Genomic DNA, 15,799 nt, shown 5'->3' on the forward strand with positions numbered 1-15,799 from the left:
TGATCTGTTTCTCAAAACCAACATATTTACACACTGGAATAAATTGGCATGTATTATGTTAAATACTCAATGATATCATCAATTTTTTTTTATTGTAATATTCACTACTAAAAACCGTAGTGATTTAAAAAAGACTACAATCTTTATAGTGTAGTCTTTCTTACCATAGTATATTTTCAATATAATAGACTACATTTTTTCGTTGTAGTCTAATTTATTGAAAAACGTAGTCTTATCTAGTTAAAATTCTATTAGACTACAATTTTTTAACTGTAGTCGTTACTTAATTATATCTTCGTTACGATTACACTATAGTCTTTACTTAATTATATCTTCGTTATGACTACACTACAAGGTTTAGCTCTACTAATAAATGATTAGTCATTTCTTATTATTATTTTTTTTTATTGATACTCACAATTTTAATTTTAAAATAATTTATTCAAACAAATAAATAATGATCTCATATACAATGCAATCATAATAACTACCTTCAAAATACTATAAGACATACAAGTCACGAGTTACATATATATACTGAAAAAGAGACCTAAAATATATACAAATGTACATCGTAAATTTTTTTTCTAAAATCAATTAAATACCATATTTGATCCACTATATTAAAATTGTATGTTTAGTATTGACATGTGAAGATGGACCGAAAACTTGCGTGACAGTGAGCTTCACAACGCTCACAACAGTTGCAGCTTCGCAAAGCGTTGGATTACTTAATTAACTTCTTTACAAAGCTGATTACACGTCACAAAACTGTGAATTTACGCTTCTCAAAACTGTGAATCATTTGCATTTCAAATTAAAAAAAAATTGTGCATCACCACAGTAAGTGCAAATCCAATTGCAATAAGTGTTGTCTTATTGTTTGAAATGTTGTGAATTTACAATGCAAAAAAATGTATCTACATATGCCAATGTTGTCTTATTGCTTGCTATCAAGGCAAAATGATGTCATAACTCCTTTCCATCTTGAACAATGAAGCATCCAAACAAAAATTTTCTATGAGTGTGATTTTGTTAATTACCTTCACGTTTTTGTTAAGGGCTATTGACATAACTAGGAGTAAATTATGGTGGTTGGACACATAACTACTTTTTTTGAAAAATGGCACATTTAGGAGAAGTCAAAGGAGAGATAAATATGGTCAACTGAGAGAGGAGAAAAAATTACCCATTTTAACCTCCATTTAAATCCGTAATTACTTCAGTACCACCCTATATACCTAACCCCTATCCCTTTTCTCTTCTGCCTTCAACCGAACCCAGCTCTCAACCGAACCCACCGAACCCAGCTCTCAACCGAACCCAGCCATCTTCGTCATCATCTTCGGCTCTCTTCTGCTAACCCAAAAAAAAACCGCCGTTTCCCATCCCAGTTTCTGCCTCGTCATCATCTTCGGTTGTCCCACCTTTGTTGCCGAGGTGTTTGAACTAAACCGCCGTGAAGAAATTTTCCGATCACCGATCATCGTCAAGTCCATCCGATGACCGGGTTGGTGTTCATACCAAAGATCTTCGCCGGATCCCTGTAAATTTCGTGCCCAGATCTGCATCAATCAATTCAATACAGGTTAGTCTCATATATTGTTGATTAAAAAAAATCCGGAACCCAGATTAAACATTACTGAGTTTAGTTACAGGGAAATCACTGAGAAATGTATGTTTTTTTTGTTTAGTTATGTTTCTGTAACTAATTCCGGTAGTTTTCTTGTGTAGTTACGTACACATAACTAACACGCCACACTGTTATGAAATGAGTGTAATTCTCTGTAACTAATAATTTTGCAGCGGCTATGAAAGGAGATATATTCACGTACGTCAAGCATAGCGGTGAGTGGCTAAGAGATGATTATTACCAGGCCGGTGTTTCGTATGCAGCTCTCATACCGCCGACGACCAAGTATGAAGATTTGACAAAAGTTCTGTTCACGTGTTCCGGGGGAAAGTTAAATCAAAACAGTCATAAGGTTGTTAGTGTGAAATATGAAACAGAAGGGGCGGTAAAACCAATAGTAATTGACTCCGACATTAGTTTGGCATGTTATTTACATATTCGGAAAGAGAAACCGAATACATCAATAATGTCTCTGGTTTTGGAGATTGAGTCATTGAAGACTTCTTCTGCGCATGTTGGTTCGACTCCGAATACCGGAGAGAGTGGTTTTCCAGGAGCAGGTCTCTTACCGCCTGTGATGAAACGTGAGTCTCCTCTGCCAGCCGGTGAACCATCTGACAGTAGTGAGAGTGATCCTCCTCCAGCTGCCGGTGAAACGAGCCAGCCCCCTTCTCCTGCCGCCGGTGAACCGAGCCAGCCCCCTCCTCCAGCCGCTGGTGAACCGAGCCAGCCCCCTCCTCCAGCCGCTGGTGAACCGAGCCAGCCCCCTTCTCCAGTCCCAGGCGAACCGAGCAGTCCTTCGCCTTCTCAAGGAGCGACAACAGTTCCATCATCGGATTCCACGCTCTTGGACGTGATGGACATACATTCTCCCATAAGGGTATGTAAAGGAGGATTGTATGCTAACAAAACCGCGTTGCAAAAACATTTGAGCATGTATGCAATCAACAATCATTTTACGTTCAAGGTTAGAACGTCTACTACACAGTATCTCCACGTGGTTTGTCGTGATGACTCTTGTAAGTGGACCGTGCGTGCAGTTAGACTGAGGAAAACACTATTATTCCATATAAGGAGGTAATACTACAAAAACAATTAGAGTAGTGTAAATCTTTCCAAGCTGTCGTCAGTTTACATGCATATAACTTGTTATTGTGCCTGATGTTTGTAGGTTCGACCCTGCGCACACTTGTGCTGCACAATACAGGCAAGGACAACATCCTCAGGCGACCATGTATTTGGTTGGGGAGGTTGTGAAACACAGACTCGTTGATCCAACATTATCACCATGTAGGCCCAAAGACATCATGGCGCACATGGAGCAGGATTACGGAGTACAATTGAATTATAAAAAAGCATGGAGGGCTAGAGAGAAAGCTTTAGAATCGTTATATGGGACTGAGGATGGATCGTTCGCAAGGTTGCCTACATTGAGGTACGTGATGGAGATGGCCAATCCAGGTTCTTCATTCGACCTTGTGACTACTGTACGTTCTCGTCGTTTTAGATACTTCTTTATGTCCCTTAGCGCGTGGAAAAGAGGATGGAAATACCTTCGTCCCGTAATTATCATCGACGGAACTTTTCTGACGAATTACTACAAAGGCACACTGTTTTCCGCCTGCGGGATGGATGCAAACGAACAGATTTTTCCACTCGCCTTTGGTGTTGGTGATTCAGAGTCTACGGAGTCGTGGGTTTACTTCTTAACACAGTTAAAAAAAGCAATTGGGGAGAGACAACACCAAGTGATTGTGTCAGATAGGAACAAAGGAATACTTCAGGCTGTTGGAAAGGTATTTAGAGAATCCGATCACGGGTATTGCATGTACCATCTACTGAAAAATGTGAGGAATAAATTCAAAGGTTTGACGAAAGAAGCGGCATGGAAATTTTCCGGTGCCGCCAAGGCGTACACTCACGTCGAGTGGGAAAGGTTTATGGGTATGCTTGATGAAGAAGATGAGGGAATCCGAACCTACCTTGAGAAGGAGGTAGGCCATGAGAAGTGGGCTCGGGCACATTTCACCGAAAAAAGGTACTCCATCATGACCTCCAACAATGCCGAATCTTTGAACTCCGTGCTTCTCAAAGCTCGGGAGTTCCCGATCGCGAAGATTTTTGATTTTTTGAGGGAGAGGATGACAAAATGGTTTTACGAAAGAAGAGAGAAAGCTCTTGGTACCATGACTGCTCTCTCTGTGGATTCGAATGCAAAGCTTATCGGGTACATCGGGCAAGCGTGTGGAATGCAGGTAATAAGTAACTAATATATACGTGTTTTAGTTACCAATACGTAACTTATAAAAGTGTTTTAGTTATATAAGTTGGTCTGGTATTTAGTTACCAATACGTAACTTATATATGTGTTTTAGTTTCTTAAAAGGAACTAAAATATAATAGTCATATGGAACTAAAACAGTTTAATTGTGATTGTGAAGGTACGACCGTCGTCGGTGTACGAGTTCGAGGTCATTGACAGGGATGGTCAGTCATGGGCTGTAAATTTGACGAATAAGACATGCACGTGTCGAATGTTTCAAGTAGACAACTTTATATGTCCTCACGGGATCGCATGTTGCCGCTTTCGGAACTATGTTGTTGAGGACTACATTTCTTTGTTTTACACTACAGAGTATTGGAAATCTTCTTATACAGGTGTAATCCATCCACACGGCAACGTTGAATCATGGTTGATTCCCGACAACGTGAAACAGATCATAGTCAAACCACCCTCAACGTACGCACGTCAGGCTGGCAGACCGAAAAAGAGAAGAATACCATCTCAAGGCGAAGGTAATACCAATGGTTGTCGAAAATGTTCTCGATGCGGAGGAGTAGGACACAATCGGGCAACTTGTCGTAGTCCAATTTCGTTGAACGAAATGCAATAATAAATTTGTTATGAACTTTTAATTTCAGTTTTATGGTGTATGTGACTTTGAATTTTACAATAAATGTAGCTTAAAATTAAATCCAACATTACTATATGAAGCACTGAATACTATTTATAATCGATCATTTAGTTACGTACATATAACTGAAATCGATAATGTAGTTACAAACAGGTAACTATTTGTTACGTACGTATAACTATAATCGATAATTTAGTTACAAACAGGTAACTATTAGTTACGTACGTATAACTATAATCGATAATTTAGTTACAAACAGGTAACTATTTGTTACGTACGTATAACTATAATGGCTAATTTAGTTACAAACAGGTAACTAACATCGATAAGTCGTTACAAACAGCTAACTAAATGTTGTTGACGGCAATAAATGCAAATGTAAACATTATGGTGTAGGGCTAACTATAAATTCCCTCAACCATAATTCTACGAAGCATTGAATGCTATTTAATATAGTCAACAATATAAATGTATCAGGTTTGAAAGCTTCCATTATCGTTATTAAATGCCATCAACCATAATTCTAAGAAGCATTGAATGCTATTTAGTATCAGGTTTGAAAGCTGCATTTGTTATTAAAGGCACTCAGCCATAATTCTTAAATCTGCATTTATTGTCGTCGTCATTATCCGATTGGGAATGGTTTTCCCTATCAGTTACGAATCGATCATTTAGTTACGTACGTATAACTATAATCGATAATTTAGTTACAAACAGGTAACTATTAGTTACGTACGTATAACTATAATCGATAATTTAGTTACAAACAGGTAACTAACATCGATAAGTCGTTACAAACAGGTAACTAAATGTTGTTGACGGCAATAAATGCAAATGTAAACATTATGGTGTAGGGCTAACTATAAATTCCCTCAACCATAATTCTACGAAGCATTGAATGCTATTTAATATAGTCAACAATATAAAGGTATCAGGTTTGAAAGCTGCATTTGTTATTAAAGGCACTCAACCATAATTCTTAAATCTGCATTTATTGTCGTCGTCATTATCCGATTGGGAATGGTTTTCCCTATCAGTTACGAATCGATCATTTAGTTACGTACATATAACTATAATCGATCAGTTTGTTACAAACAGGTAACTATAATCGATCAGTTTGTTACAAACAGGTAACTACAGTCGATCATTTTGTTACAAATCGGTAACTACACTCGATCGTTAAAAACAAGGAACTATTATTAGGAAAAGTAGGAAGTACAATTAGAAATCCGAAGAACTAGAATAACAAAATAAGTTGAACTATTATCAGTCCTTCTTCTCCGCTTCCGAGGTTGGCGCAGAAACCTTGCCTCTAGTGTTTGGGACTTCCGCCATAGCTCCATTGGCTTTCAAAAATTCCTCCCAATTCTGGCCGAATAGTTCTTCCATCACGGACGGAGCAACCAATATGGGACTATTATCCTCACATCCTCTATTCTCCAAATATTCATTGTATTCAGCTTCTGTTAGGTCTGCCCCATACTTGAGCCTTCTTTTTGTAGAACCCGATGAAGAAGCTTCATCGCGTATTATGATTACGTTCGGAGTCGCTTTGGTCGTGTCAGGCTTTCCTTCCATTCTGAATTCTAAAAGTACTTATTCCTAGGGTTTTTTGTGTACTAATCATAACATATGTATATATAACGTTTTTTGGGGGCTTTTTTGGGGCTTCTTGGGCCTGAGAGACTATAAACGTCTTGGGCCTGGGAGAGGCTTCATAGTTATATGTAACTAATTTTATGAATTAGTTATATATAAGAAACTACTAAACTCTAATTTCTAGACTGTAGTTACGTATACATAACTACTATTATGATTTAGTTACAAATGAGTAACTACAATATGGATTTTAGTTGCATGTGCGTAACTAATTAACAGATAGAATTTGATAATATATAACTAATATTATGTTTTAGTTACATATGAGGAACTATTCTGAACTCATATTACGTTTTAGTTACATAATTACAAAATACTTGTCCCAAAATACAACGTCTAATCTTAAATAACACATACATACTTGTCTCCAAATATGAACCCTATATATAATTTTCCGAGTCCGAATTAACATTCGGACTTGCGTTTTTAAGTGCCCCGTGCTTATACAAGTCGATACACAGCTTCTGTCTAAACATTATCATGTCGTCTTGTTTCAGATTGGCCAATGGAGAGTAATGTACAAGAAATTCTGCAGCTTTGATGGTGAACATGCCGCAGTCACCACTACAAAAAAAGTCACCAAAGTAGTGTTGTTAGATTCAAGTAACTCATGATCACATCAATGGTATAATATGTTTCTTTCATTACCCGTTACGTTGTTGTGGCATGAAAGACGCGTACACTACGTCGAAAGGCAGTGAGCTATGATATTCATCTGTGCGAATATCCCAAACTCGTTTACAGAGTATGATTGGAATCAGCTCTGCCATGTGATCGATGACAGCATATCTTCCGGTGAGCAACGAGTCGTAAACAGTGACAGACCTCTCAGGGATGGAAATCACCGCAAGGACCCAATGGTTGCCTTTGACATGGACGGGAACATATATAGTCCCGGCTTTCACCCACGGCCTTTCTGCTCTATTCCGGGGTCTCTCAGCCAGAATTTGCTCAACCAAGGCGTGTCGTCCAGTCCAATCGTAATTATCTTTATCTTTCAATTCATCCCACTCTTTGTATGTTTTTTCCACTAGCTGACAAAAGTGACTGTCCGCAGTAGTGTACCTATGCGTCACCAGTTTTGCTTTTTTCCTCAGGTAGTAGAAAGCCACATTTAAGTGCTGCAAATTAACATAAGTAACAAAAACAATGTAATTAATTATTCATACGTATCTATGTTAGAGTAATTATTTATCCATAGTTACTAAATTATAGTCATTAGTTATCAACATGTAACTAAATTATATTCATTAGTAATTCGGACGTAACTAAATTAGAGTAACTAGTTGTCCATAGTAACTAAATTCTAGTTATTAGTTATCAACATGTAACTAATCAGTTCTCCATAGTAACTAAATTATCGTAATTAGTTATACGTACGTAACTAAATTATGAGTACTTAGTTATTAGGACGCCACTAAATTAGTTATCCACATGAAACTTACGGAACCACTGAGCCAAGCTGCCGGTGTCCAAATCTTGTAGAACCAGGTCTTCTGTGAAATGACCTCTACACGAAAATCAAACACCCTTGGCCATAGTTCTTCTTCCAATTTGGTGTACATAAGCTCATCGTCAACATCAATAACCCTGTTCATCAAAACAAAAATTAATAACCACCATTCAATCATCCTCAAACAACAAATTAAACAAATGGGACTAACTTCTTTAATCCCTTCAACACCCACTCCTGCATTACTGGCACATCGCCATCGTTCGGGGGCGCGAATGGGTCCGCCAGTGGATGCTTTAAAGGTTTGGGCCGCCCTCTTGTGAACTTTGAGTAGATCTTCGGCTCTACTGTTGGCGTAAAATGTATTGGCGCCCGCCTTACACGTGATTGTCTTTCCGGTGATTCACAAAGGGAAATCACCTGGTCAGTGGTCACCTCAGATGCCTCTCCATCCACTGTTTGAGATCTTTCGGGTACAGTGAAATTACATTCAGATCCCGACATGGCATAAGACTCAACCCCTCCATAAGAATATGGTTGAGGAGAGCGAAGAGGTCCTAGTGTGGCCGATATGCCATCACTGTCGTTGTCGTCTGAGTCAGACGCTTCAACGCCACCTTTACCTCCCCCACCACCACCAGGACACTCACTATCAGTTGTTTTATCTTCTTCTGTCTTGCACAATCCCTCATCGTTGTGTGTCTTGCGGGTGTCGTTGTGGTTCCCTCCTTTTTTGTCCTCTTCGTCGTCGTCTTTTTTTTGGACTGAATCTTCTTTGCACTTCGTAACCAACTCCTCCTCATTATCATCTTCTTCCCTCTTTCCATTTTGGTTATCTTTCTCTGTTTCTTCTTCTCCTTTCTCTTTCTCTAATGCTATCTTTTCTTTCCCATCTTTCTCTTTTGGTTGTTCCTTTTCTTCTTGCTCTTCTTTCTCTTCTCTCGCTTCTTGTTGCTCTTCTTTCCCATCTTTCTCTTTTGGTTGTTCATTTTCTTCTTGCTCTTCTTTCTCTTCTCTCTGTTGTTGTTGCTCTTCTTTCTCTTTCTCTTCCTCATGGTCACGTTTCCGTCTCTCCTCTGACAGCTTCTCTGCCTGGTCCTCCATAAGCTTTTCCTTCGCAGCCTTTTGTGCCGAGAAGGTGGTCAGCGTATCCAGGACAAACTTCATGTCCTCTGATATCCTTTTGATCTCTCGATGAAGATCAATGAAATCAGTATGCATGTTACTGAACTCTTTCTCCAGATTGGCTAATCTATCCTGAAACAACGTCATTAACAATGTGATTTAGTTACATACACGTCACTACAATCTGTAAATTAGATACATACAACTCACTAAAATCTGTAACTACAATAGAAACAAGTCACTAATATAATAAATTAGTTACATACACGTCACTACAATCTGTAAATTAGATACATACAACTCACTAAAATCTGTAACTAAAATAGAAACAAGTCACTAATATAATAAATTAGTTACATACACGTCACTACAATCTGTAAATTAGATACATACAACTCACTAAAATCTGTAACTAAAATAGATACAAGTCACTAATATTATAAATTAGTTACATACACGTCACTACAATCTGTAAATTAGATACAAACATCCACTAAAATCTATAACTTAGATACAAACATGTCACTAAAATCTATAACTTAGTTACATACAAGTCACTAAAATGTATAATTTAGTGACATACATGTCACTAAAATCTATAACGTAGTGACATACATGTCACTGAAATCTATAACGTAGTTACATGTATGTCACTAAAATGTATAATTTAGTGACATACATGTCACTAAAATCTATAACGTAGTTACATACAAGTCACTAATGATCATGTCACTAAATTACCTCATGATCAGCACAAGAGTTTTCATTCTCCGCAAATGTTTTCAATTTCTTTCGACTGCGACTAATGGTTGAGTCGGGCTGAGAGGGGGGTTGTACGATGTCACTCCCAATGGCTCTAAACTCAACCTGGAAAACATTATAAACACTTCTTAGGATCTGTGCATAAACTATGGTACCTCTTGAAATGTAAATTTTGGTACCTCTTGTAACCGAATGGACTGCAATGCAGATTCGGATACTCTGGCGGAAGAAGACCATCGCAGAATCAACGGTCTAGCATCGTCTTTAAATACTGTGCATAAACCCAAAGACTCCAATTTGGGTATACACTCGTACGCCCATACCTGCAAAGGTAGCAGGAAGGCCTCGAAATGAACCTTTTTGGTTTTGGATGGGCTACTTGGGCTGGCAGCTTTCTTCACAAAACTCCTCACGGTCAGCATGAAGTGATCCCATACAACATTTCCCCAGGGGAATCCGTTGAATGTAGCCGGATCATCAACCATCTTTATGTATGATTTGTTCTTCATGGCAACTGTTCGTTGGCCCGGGAGAAGCACATTGTAGAGGAAGTGGAGAAGAAGAAACCGGACTCGCTTCTCAACGTCATTCCAGTCCGTGCTGTCCTTGATGAGTGCTGCAATGTTGCCCCGAGTGGCAAGTGCCCCTTGCTTGAAGGTTTCAACATATAGACCCCCTGGTGCAACCTGGTCGTACTCCGTCGCCTTGTACGACTCATCTACTCGGAGACCTGTGATAAGACTGAAATCTTCCCTGGTGAACTCCCTAGGGACGCCACCAATCTCTATATGTAATCTATCTTCTGCTTTGGGAAGTCCGTCAAAGTAACCCGTCCTCATCATAAGGTTACTGAGGATCTTAGACGAGCGGGTTATCGAGGGCATCTCCAAAAAATGGCCAAAGCAGGACTCTCTAAACAGGTCTGATTCCTGTTTCGACATGGCAGCTTCTTCAACGAAAGACATGACGTTCCCGTGGAAGTTGAAGTTGAACTGCCCCACAGAATCATCTGTCACGTATCTAGTCCAACCCTATAAATATATACATAAAAACCAGTAACAATTAGTTACATTTAACAAAAAAAACAGTAACGTCACAAAAAATGGTCTCCATCCATGGGTCTTCGAAATCAAACTTCTAGTCACAATCAAATTCCAACATCATTACAACCAATCCAAACATGCACCCAAACAAGTTTTGAAAAAACTACCTAAACTCACTCACCGGAATTACGAGTAAATTATCCTATACAAACAAATTTCAACATCTCTACAACCGATCCAAACATGCACCCCTATAAGTTTCGCAAAAATGACCTCAACACACCTGAATCAGGTTTTCCTGCCTCTGATTAACGTCACAGTAGGAATCGGACTCCTCACCGTCGCTCGCTCTCCGACGCTTTGAATTTGGGGTTCTATTTGCTGGACTCTTTTTCTTTGACCTAGATGACTCCGCCTCAGTTTTCTTCTCCGTCGTTTTCTTCATCGGCGACGAAGCGACCCTAACACTCCGCCGCGGTGGCGTTTGATCGGGAAGTTTGGATTTTTGGTTTTTTTGGGAGTTTCCATCGCCTTCTACCAGTTTTCTTTTCTTCATTTTTGGGTAATCTCTTTTCGTCATTTTGGGTATTCTGCAAATGGTATGGGTTTCGAACAAGGACAATGGTGGTTGAACTTGGTTCGCGATTTGGGTTCGCGACTGCTTGAACTTAGGTTCGCGATTTGGGGATTTCGCGATTTGGGGGTTTGCGATTTGGGGATAAAGCAGAGATCGTGGGAGAGAAACAGGAAAAAGGGGATAAACCAGAGATCGTGGGAGAAACAGGAAAAAGGAGAGGGAGGTGACGATGAATGTGAAGGACTCGGCGGCGGTTTCCTTGGTTACGTTGAATCGGTGGAGAAAGAAATGAAGAGGAAAATGAACAGTCGCGGGATAACAAACGTTTATATAGAGGGAAACAAATTGGGGATAAGGGCATATTTGTAATTGTACACATCAAATTCAAATACCTACTCCTAGATGTGCCATTTTTCAAAAAAGATAGTAATGTGTCCAAATCTAATAATTTACTCCTACTTGTGGCAATTTCTATTTTGTTAATTAATGTCATTTTGGGCTTGAACTTTAATGGGCTTGGCTTGATAACTTCAGTTATAACTTACAAATGGAATATTTACACGTATAACCATATTAAGAGTGTGATTCCCACGTTATATTAACAAAAACTATTAAAATAATTTTTTTTTTAGAATGGAGCACAAAATTACGATGTTATCACAAACAGTGACGGAGCCAAGTATAGGCCAGCAGTGGTTTAAGCCCCCCTTCAAAATTTTTTTTTTTGCACTTTTTGCCCATTTTAAAAAAAAATTACATTTTTTCCCTTAAAAATTTATATTTTTGGCCCAATTTTTATAAATTTTTTACAATCAAACTCCCCTGATTTTTTTTTTCTTCAAATTAGCCCCCCCTGATGGGCTTTTCTAGCTCCGTCACTTCACAAACATAATTCCGATGCTATGTTTAGGCGGATTAGAACTAAATTCCGGTTGTGTTTGCTCAAATTGAATCATGGTTATGGTTTTCCGTTACATAGATATGAAGAAACAAATAACACATATAATACATACAAAATCCCTACCTATAATATGTGTATATAAACTATATAATATGTATGTGGGGGAGGTGAAGATCTGTATGGATCAACTTAGTGCGTTGTATTATTCTTTCGCACACTTGCCGAGGGGAATGTTCGTGGGACCCAACAGATGACCGAAGAAATGAGGATTTGTCAGAGAGAGAGAGAGAGAGAGAGAGAGAGAGATCATGGAAATGGGACGTTGCGAGTCTCCGAAGCTGTATTTGAGTACACAAAAGTCAGTGGAAGATGAGAGCTTTTCGTTGCGGCAAGTTTAAGTGGCAGACATATAAAAATGTTCACTTTATAGTTTTATTTTTGTTTGAACATTTCCTTTTCTTGCAAGTCATGTGGAGAGAGAGAGAGAGAGAGAGAGAGAGAGAGAGAGAGAGAGCTATGCTTTCATTTTGAGCTTTGCTGTATTGAGGAAGAAAGTTACGGTCAAAGCACTTATTATAATAGACAATTCTAGGTCATAAGGTAATGGGTTTAGCTATAATGCTTTAGCCATATACACACAATAGTAAAGTTCATTCATAAATTGACCATATACAATAATTAGAAACAAATTTAAACATTCTAGTAAGTACATTTTATTCTTTAACCAAAGCCAAACAAGGGCACAAAATAGGACCAAATATTCAATTGCTACGTACTTCTTTCACTCTAGTGATTCGTACAAGGGAAACAATAATATAAGATACAGCTCTTAATTGTCTCAAAGGTTTCAATCTGATCAAATCAAGAGTCAACCTTTCTCTCTCATGAAGCTAAATCTAAAATGAGCTTCAAAATGTACGTAAACTAAATTAAATAATAAAACTAATTAATATGGAAGATGAATAAAAAGGGAATTGAAGAAATGCAAGAGATACAAAGATACCCATGTATTGAAAATAATCCTATGATCTGTTAGTTATACTTATACCCTTACCATGAACCAAAAAAAAAAAAAACCCAACCCACAATTACAACCAATAATAGTACTGATGAAGAGAAAATAATAAATTAAAATTATTACCATGATCCACCACCCAACATTCCAGTCCAATACCCAGTTGCTGGAAAGTCTTCCTGATCTTTGATATTACTATTATTATTATTATTAGACTCTAAAACAATCCCATTTGAGCCCTTCAAATAGTCTTCAAAGGGAAACAAAAGCCTCCCATTATTTGTATTAATATTTCCTCCACCACCACTCTCTTGAACACCACTTCCAATCCCATCAAGAGAAAAGTCCAAACTCGGCTTGAAATCTTGATCTTGAGTGTTATCAATCAGAGAGAACCCAAACGAAGCACAACCACCACTACTAGTAGTAGTAGTACTAGCAGCCAATGGGTGAGGATGAACGAAGGAACTATTGAGAATCATCCCAAACGAATTACTGTTATTATTATTATTATTACCACCGATTACCTTCGCATCGGCGCGAGTGAGAGCCAAGTTGAGATCTTGGCCTTGGACCAGATCAGGAAGTCTATTGATATTGTTGATCATCTTTGATGATGATTGTGATGATCTGATCTTGTTGATCTTCCTTGAGGCACCACCGACAGGGATGTTTCTGAGGGACCCACCTTGAGTCCAGTACCTTCTACAAGCCTTGCAGAAGAATCTGGGCTGAGTGAGGCTGTAATTGTTGTAGTAACAGAACTTTGTGTTGCCTGAGTTACACCTTGGACACTTTAGGGCTTCTTGTTCTTGACCTGTTTTTTTCTGATCTTGATCATCACTCTTGTTCTTGTAGTTATTGTTGCTGTTGTTGTTGTTTGGGACTATGATCTCTTCTATTGGCTTCACCACAATCTCCTATGTTATAACAATTAGAAAAGAAATTATTATTTGTTTTTAATTTTTTTTTCTTTTTGAATTAAGGAAAAAAGATAAAGATAAAGAAGGAAGAAGCAAAAGCTGTGCCCTACTAGTGAATTATGTATGAAAATTGAATATTGATTTTTTTTTTCTTTCTTTTTTGCGGAAAGAAGAGATCAAACAAAAAGGACATGAGATGAGATGATATGATATGACAAGATAAGTGGGTAAAATTAAAAGCCTGATAGATCTAAGCCAAGAAAAAAAAAAAGGAAAAGAATAGCTTAGTCAATAGTAGCGAGGATTTGAAAGAAACCTGTGGCCATTGAGCTGTGTCCATGGCGGAAATCTGAACGAGAAAGAACTTTGAGTTTTGAAGAGAGAGAGAGAGACAGAGAGAGAGAGAGAGAGAGAGCTTGTGATCTTTCTAAAGTTGCAGGGAAAAGAATGTTTTGAGAAAAGGGTTTGCGTGGACGTTCTAGTGGTTGCTTTATGAGAGAGAGAGAGAGAGAGAGAGAGAGAGAGAGAGAGAGTGAGAGAGAGAGAGAGCGCATAGTAACATGTTCATGATAAGTATTTAATAGTTTAAAACATACTAAGTGGAATATTTGTCTGTAAAATTTAGTAATTTAATACGGAAGAGTGTTAGATACATGTCGATTTCCAATATCCTCTTAATTTCACTATTTTCATAAATAAAATGAATGAAAATAAACTTAAAAGGAGCGTAAAGCTTTTCAGGAGACGATAATTTTCAAATCAGTAAAAATGATCTTTTTTTTTTCTTTTCTTTTTTTCAAATCAGGAAAAATCTACTTCTTCTTTAACACTGGCTCATAAAAAAAAATTAGTAAATGGAAAAACCTAGACTTTTGTTGATTTTTTAAAAATGTATGTATTTTATTTGACAAGAATCCTTAAATGGACTTCAACTTAACCCTTTAATATATGTAATTTTATATGTTTGATTAGTTTTGAAATGCAACGTTTTTCTTCTTATTCTTTGTTTAATACTTCCATGTTATTCCTTGTTTATGAGATTTTCGGTTTCTTGTGATGTTAAATTATATATTTTTTAATTTCCAATTTTAAATTTAACTACATTTATTTAAACAGATAATTAGCAAACTAACCAACTAAAACCGCATATTAAAAGCTAACGTTTTGTAAATTTTAGATAAATAATTAATGTTTTGTAAGTTTTAGATAAATAACCAATGTTTTAATAATGTATTTCGGTCAATTTACGTGTGTAAATATTTGATCATGCGATTATTTACCAAAAACTTATTAAAAATTGACTAAATGGCAAAAAAAAATTATAAATAAAACTATATATCTATTGGACCTTTATTTAAACAACATATAAAAAGGTAAATGTTTTAACTTTTTTAAATTCATCTTTACTAATGCATAAAAGAAAAAATGCGTAATATGCTGGTCACAGGTTAAACCGGTAGTCCAAAAAAAATACGCTATATAGGGAAAAAAAATTGAAATATGGTTAACTGGGTCACCATTTAAATTAATCAGATTGTCAAATATTCTGATTAATTTAAATTGATTGCGATTGGAAATTTTTTTACCAGTTAAAACATTCATCTTTACTATTACATATGACTATTCGATATGTGGTACTACAAATGACTAGTGCAGTCGATAATTAAACACCCACGCCTCCAAATGTAAAGATGAATTTGAATCACCACAAAAGTAAGAATGAATAATTTTTTTTGTTTTTTGTTTTTGTTTTTTTATATGTCAATCAATTTTTATGGTCCTCGATCGTTGAA

General features: G+C 37.2%; 1 protein-coding gene across 1 annotated transcript; it reads right to left on the reverse strand.

Annotated features, from left to right (window-relative positions):
* Nucleotides 1–12,699: 12,699 nt before the first annotated feature.
* LOC149405448 (dof zinc finger protein DOF1.8-like) lies at nucleotides 12,700–14,533 on the reverse strand. Its single transcript, XM_089601473.1, has 2 exons — nucleotides 14,323–14,533; nucleotides 12,700–14,003 (listed from the first exon to the last, which is right to left on the reverse strand). Exons 1-2 carry the CDS (start codon nucleotides 14,344–14,346, stop codon nucleotides 13,206–13,208), a joined length of 822 nt encoding a protein of 273 aa, XP_089457599.1. The 5' UTR covers nucleotides 14,347–14,533; the 3' UTR covers nucleotides 12,700–13,205.
* Between the last annotated feature and the right edge of the window lie 1,266 nt (nucleotides 14,534–15,799).

Source organism: Urtica dioica, chromosome 2, assembly GCF_054948205.1.
Source record: "Urtica dioica subsp. dioica isolate 48M chromosome 2, U.dioica_male_clone48M_v1_H2, whole genome shotgun sequence".
Lineage (NCBI taxonomy): Eukaryota > Viridiplantae > Streptophyta > Magnoliopsida > Rosales > Urticaceae > Urtica > Urtica dioica.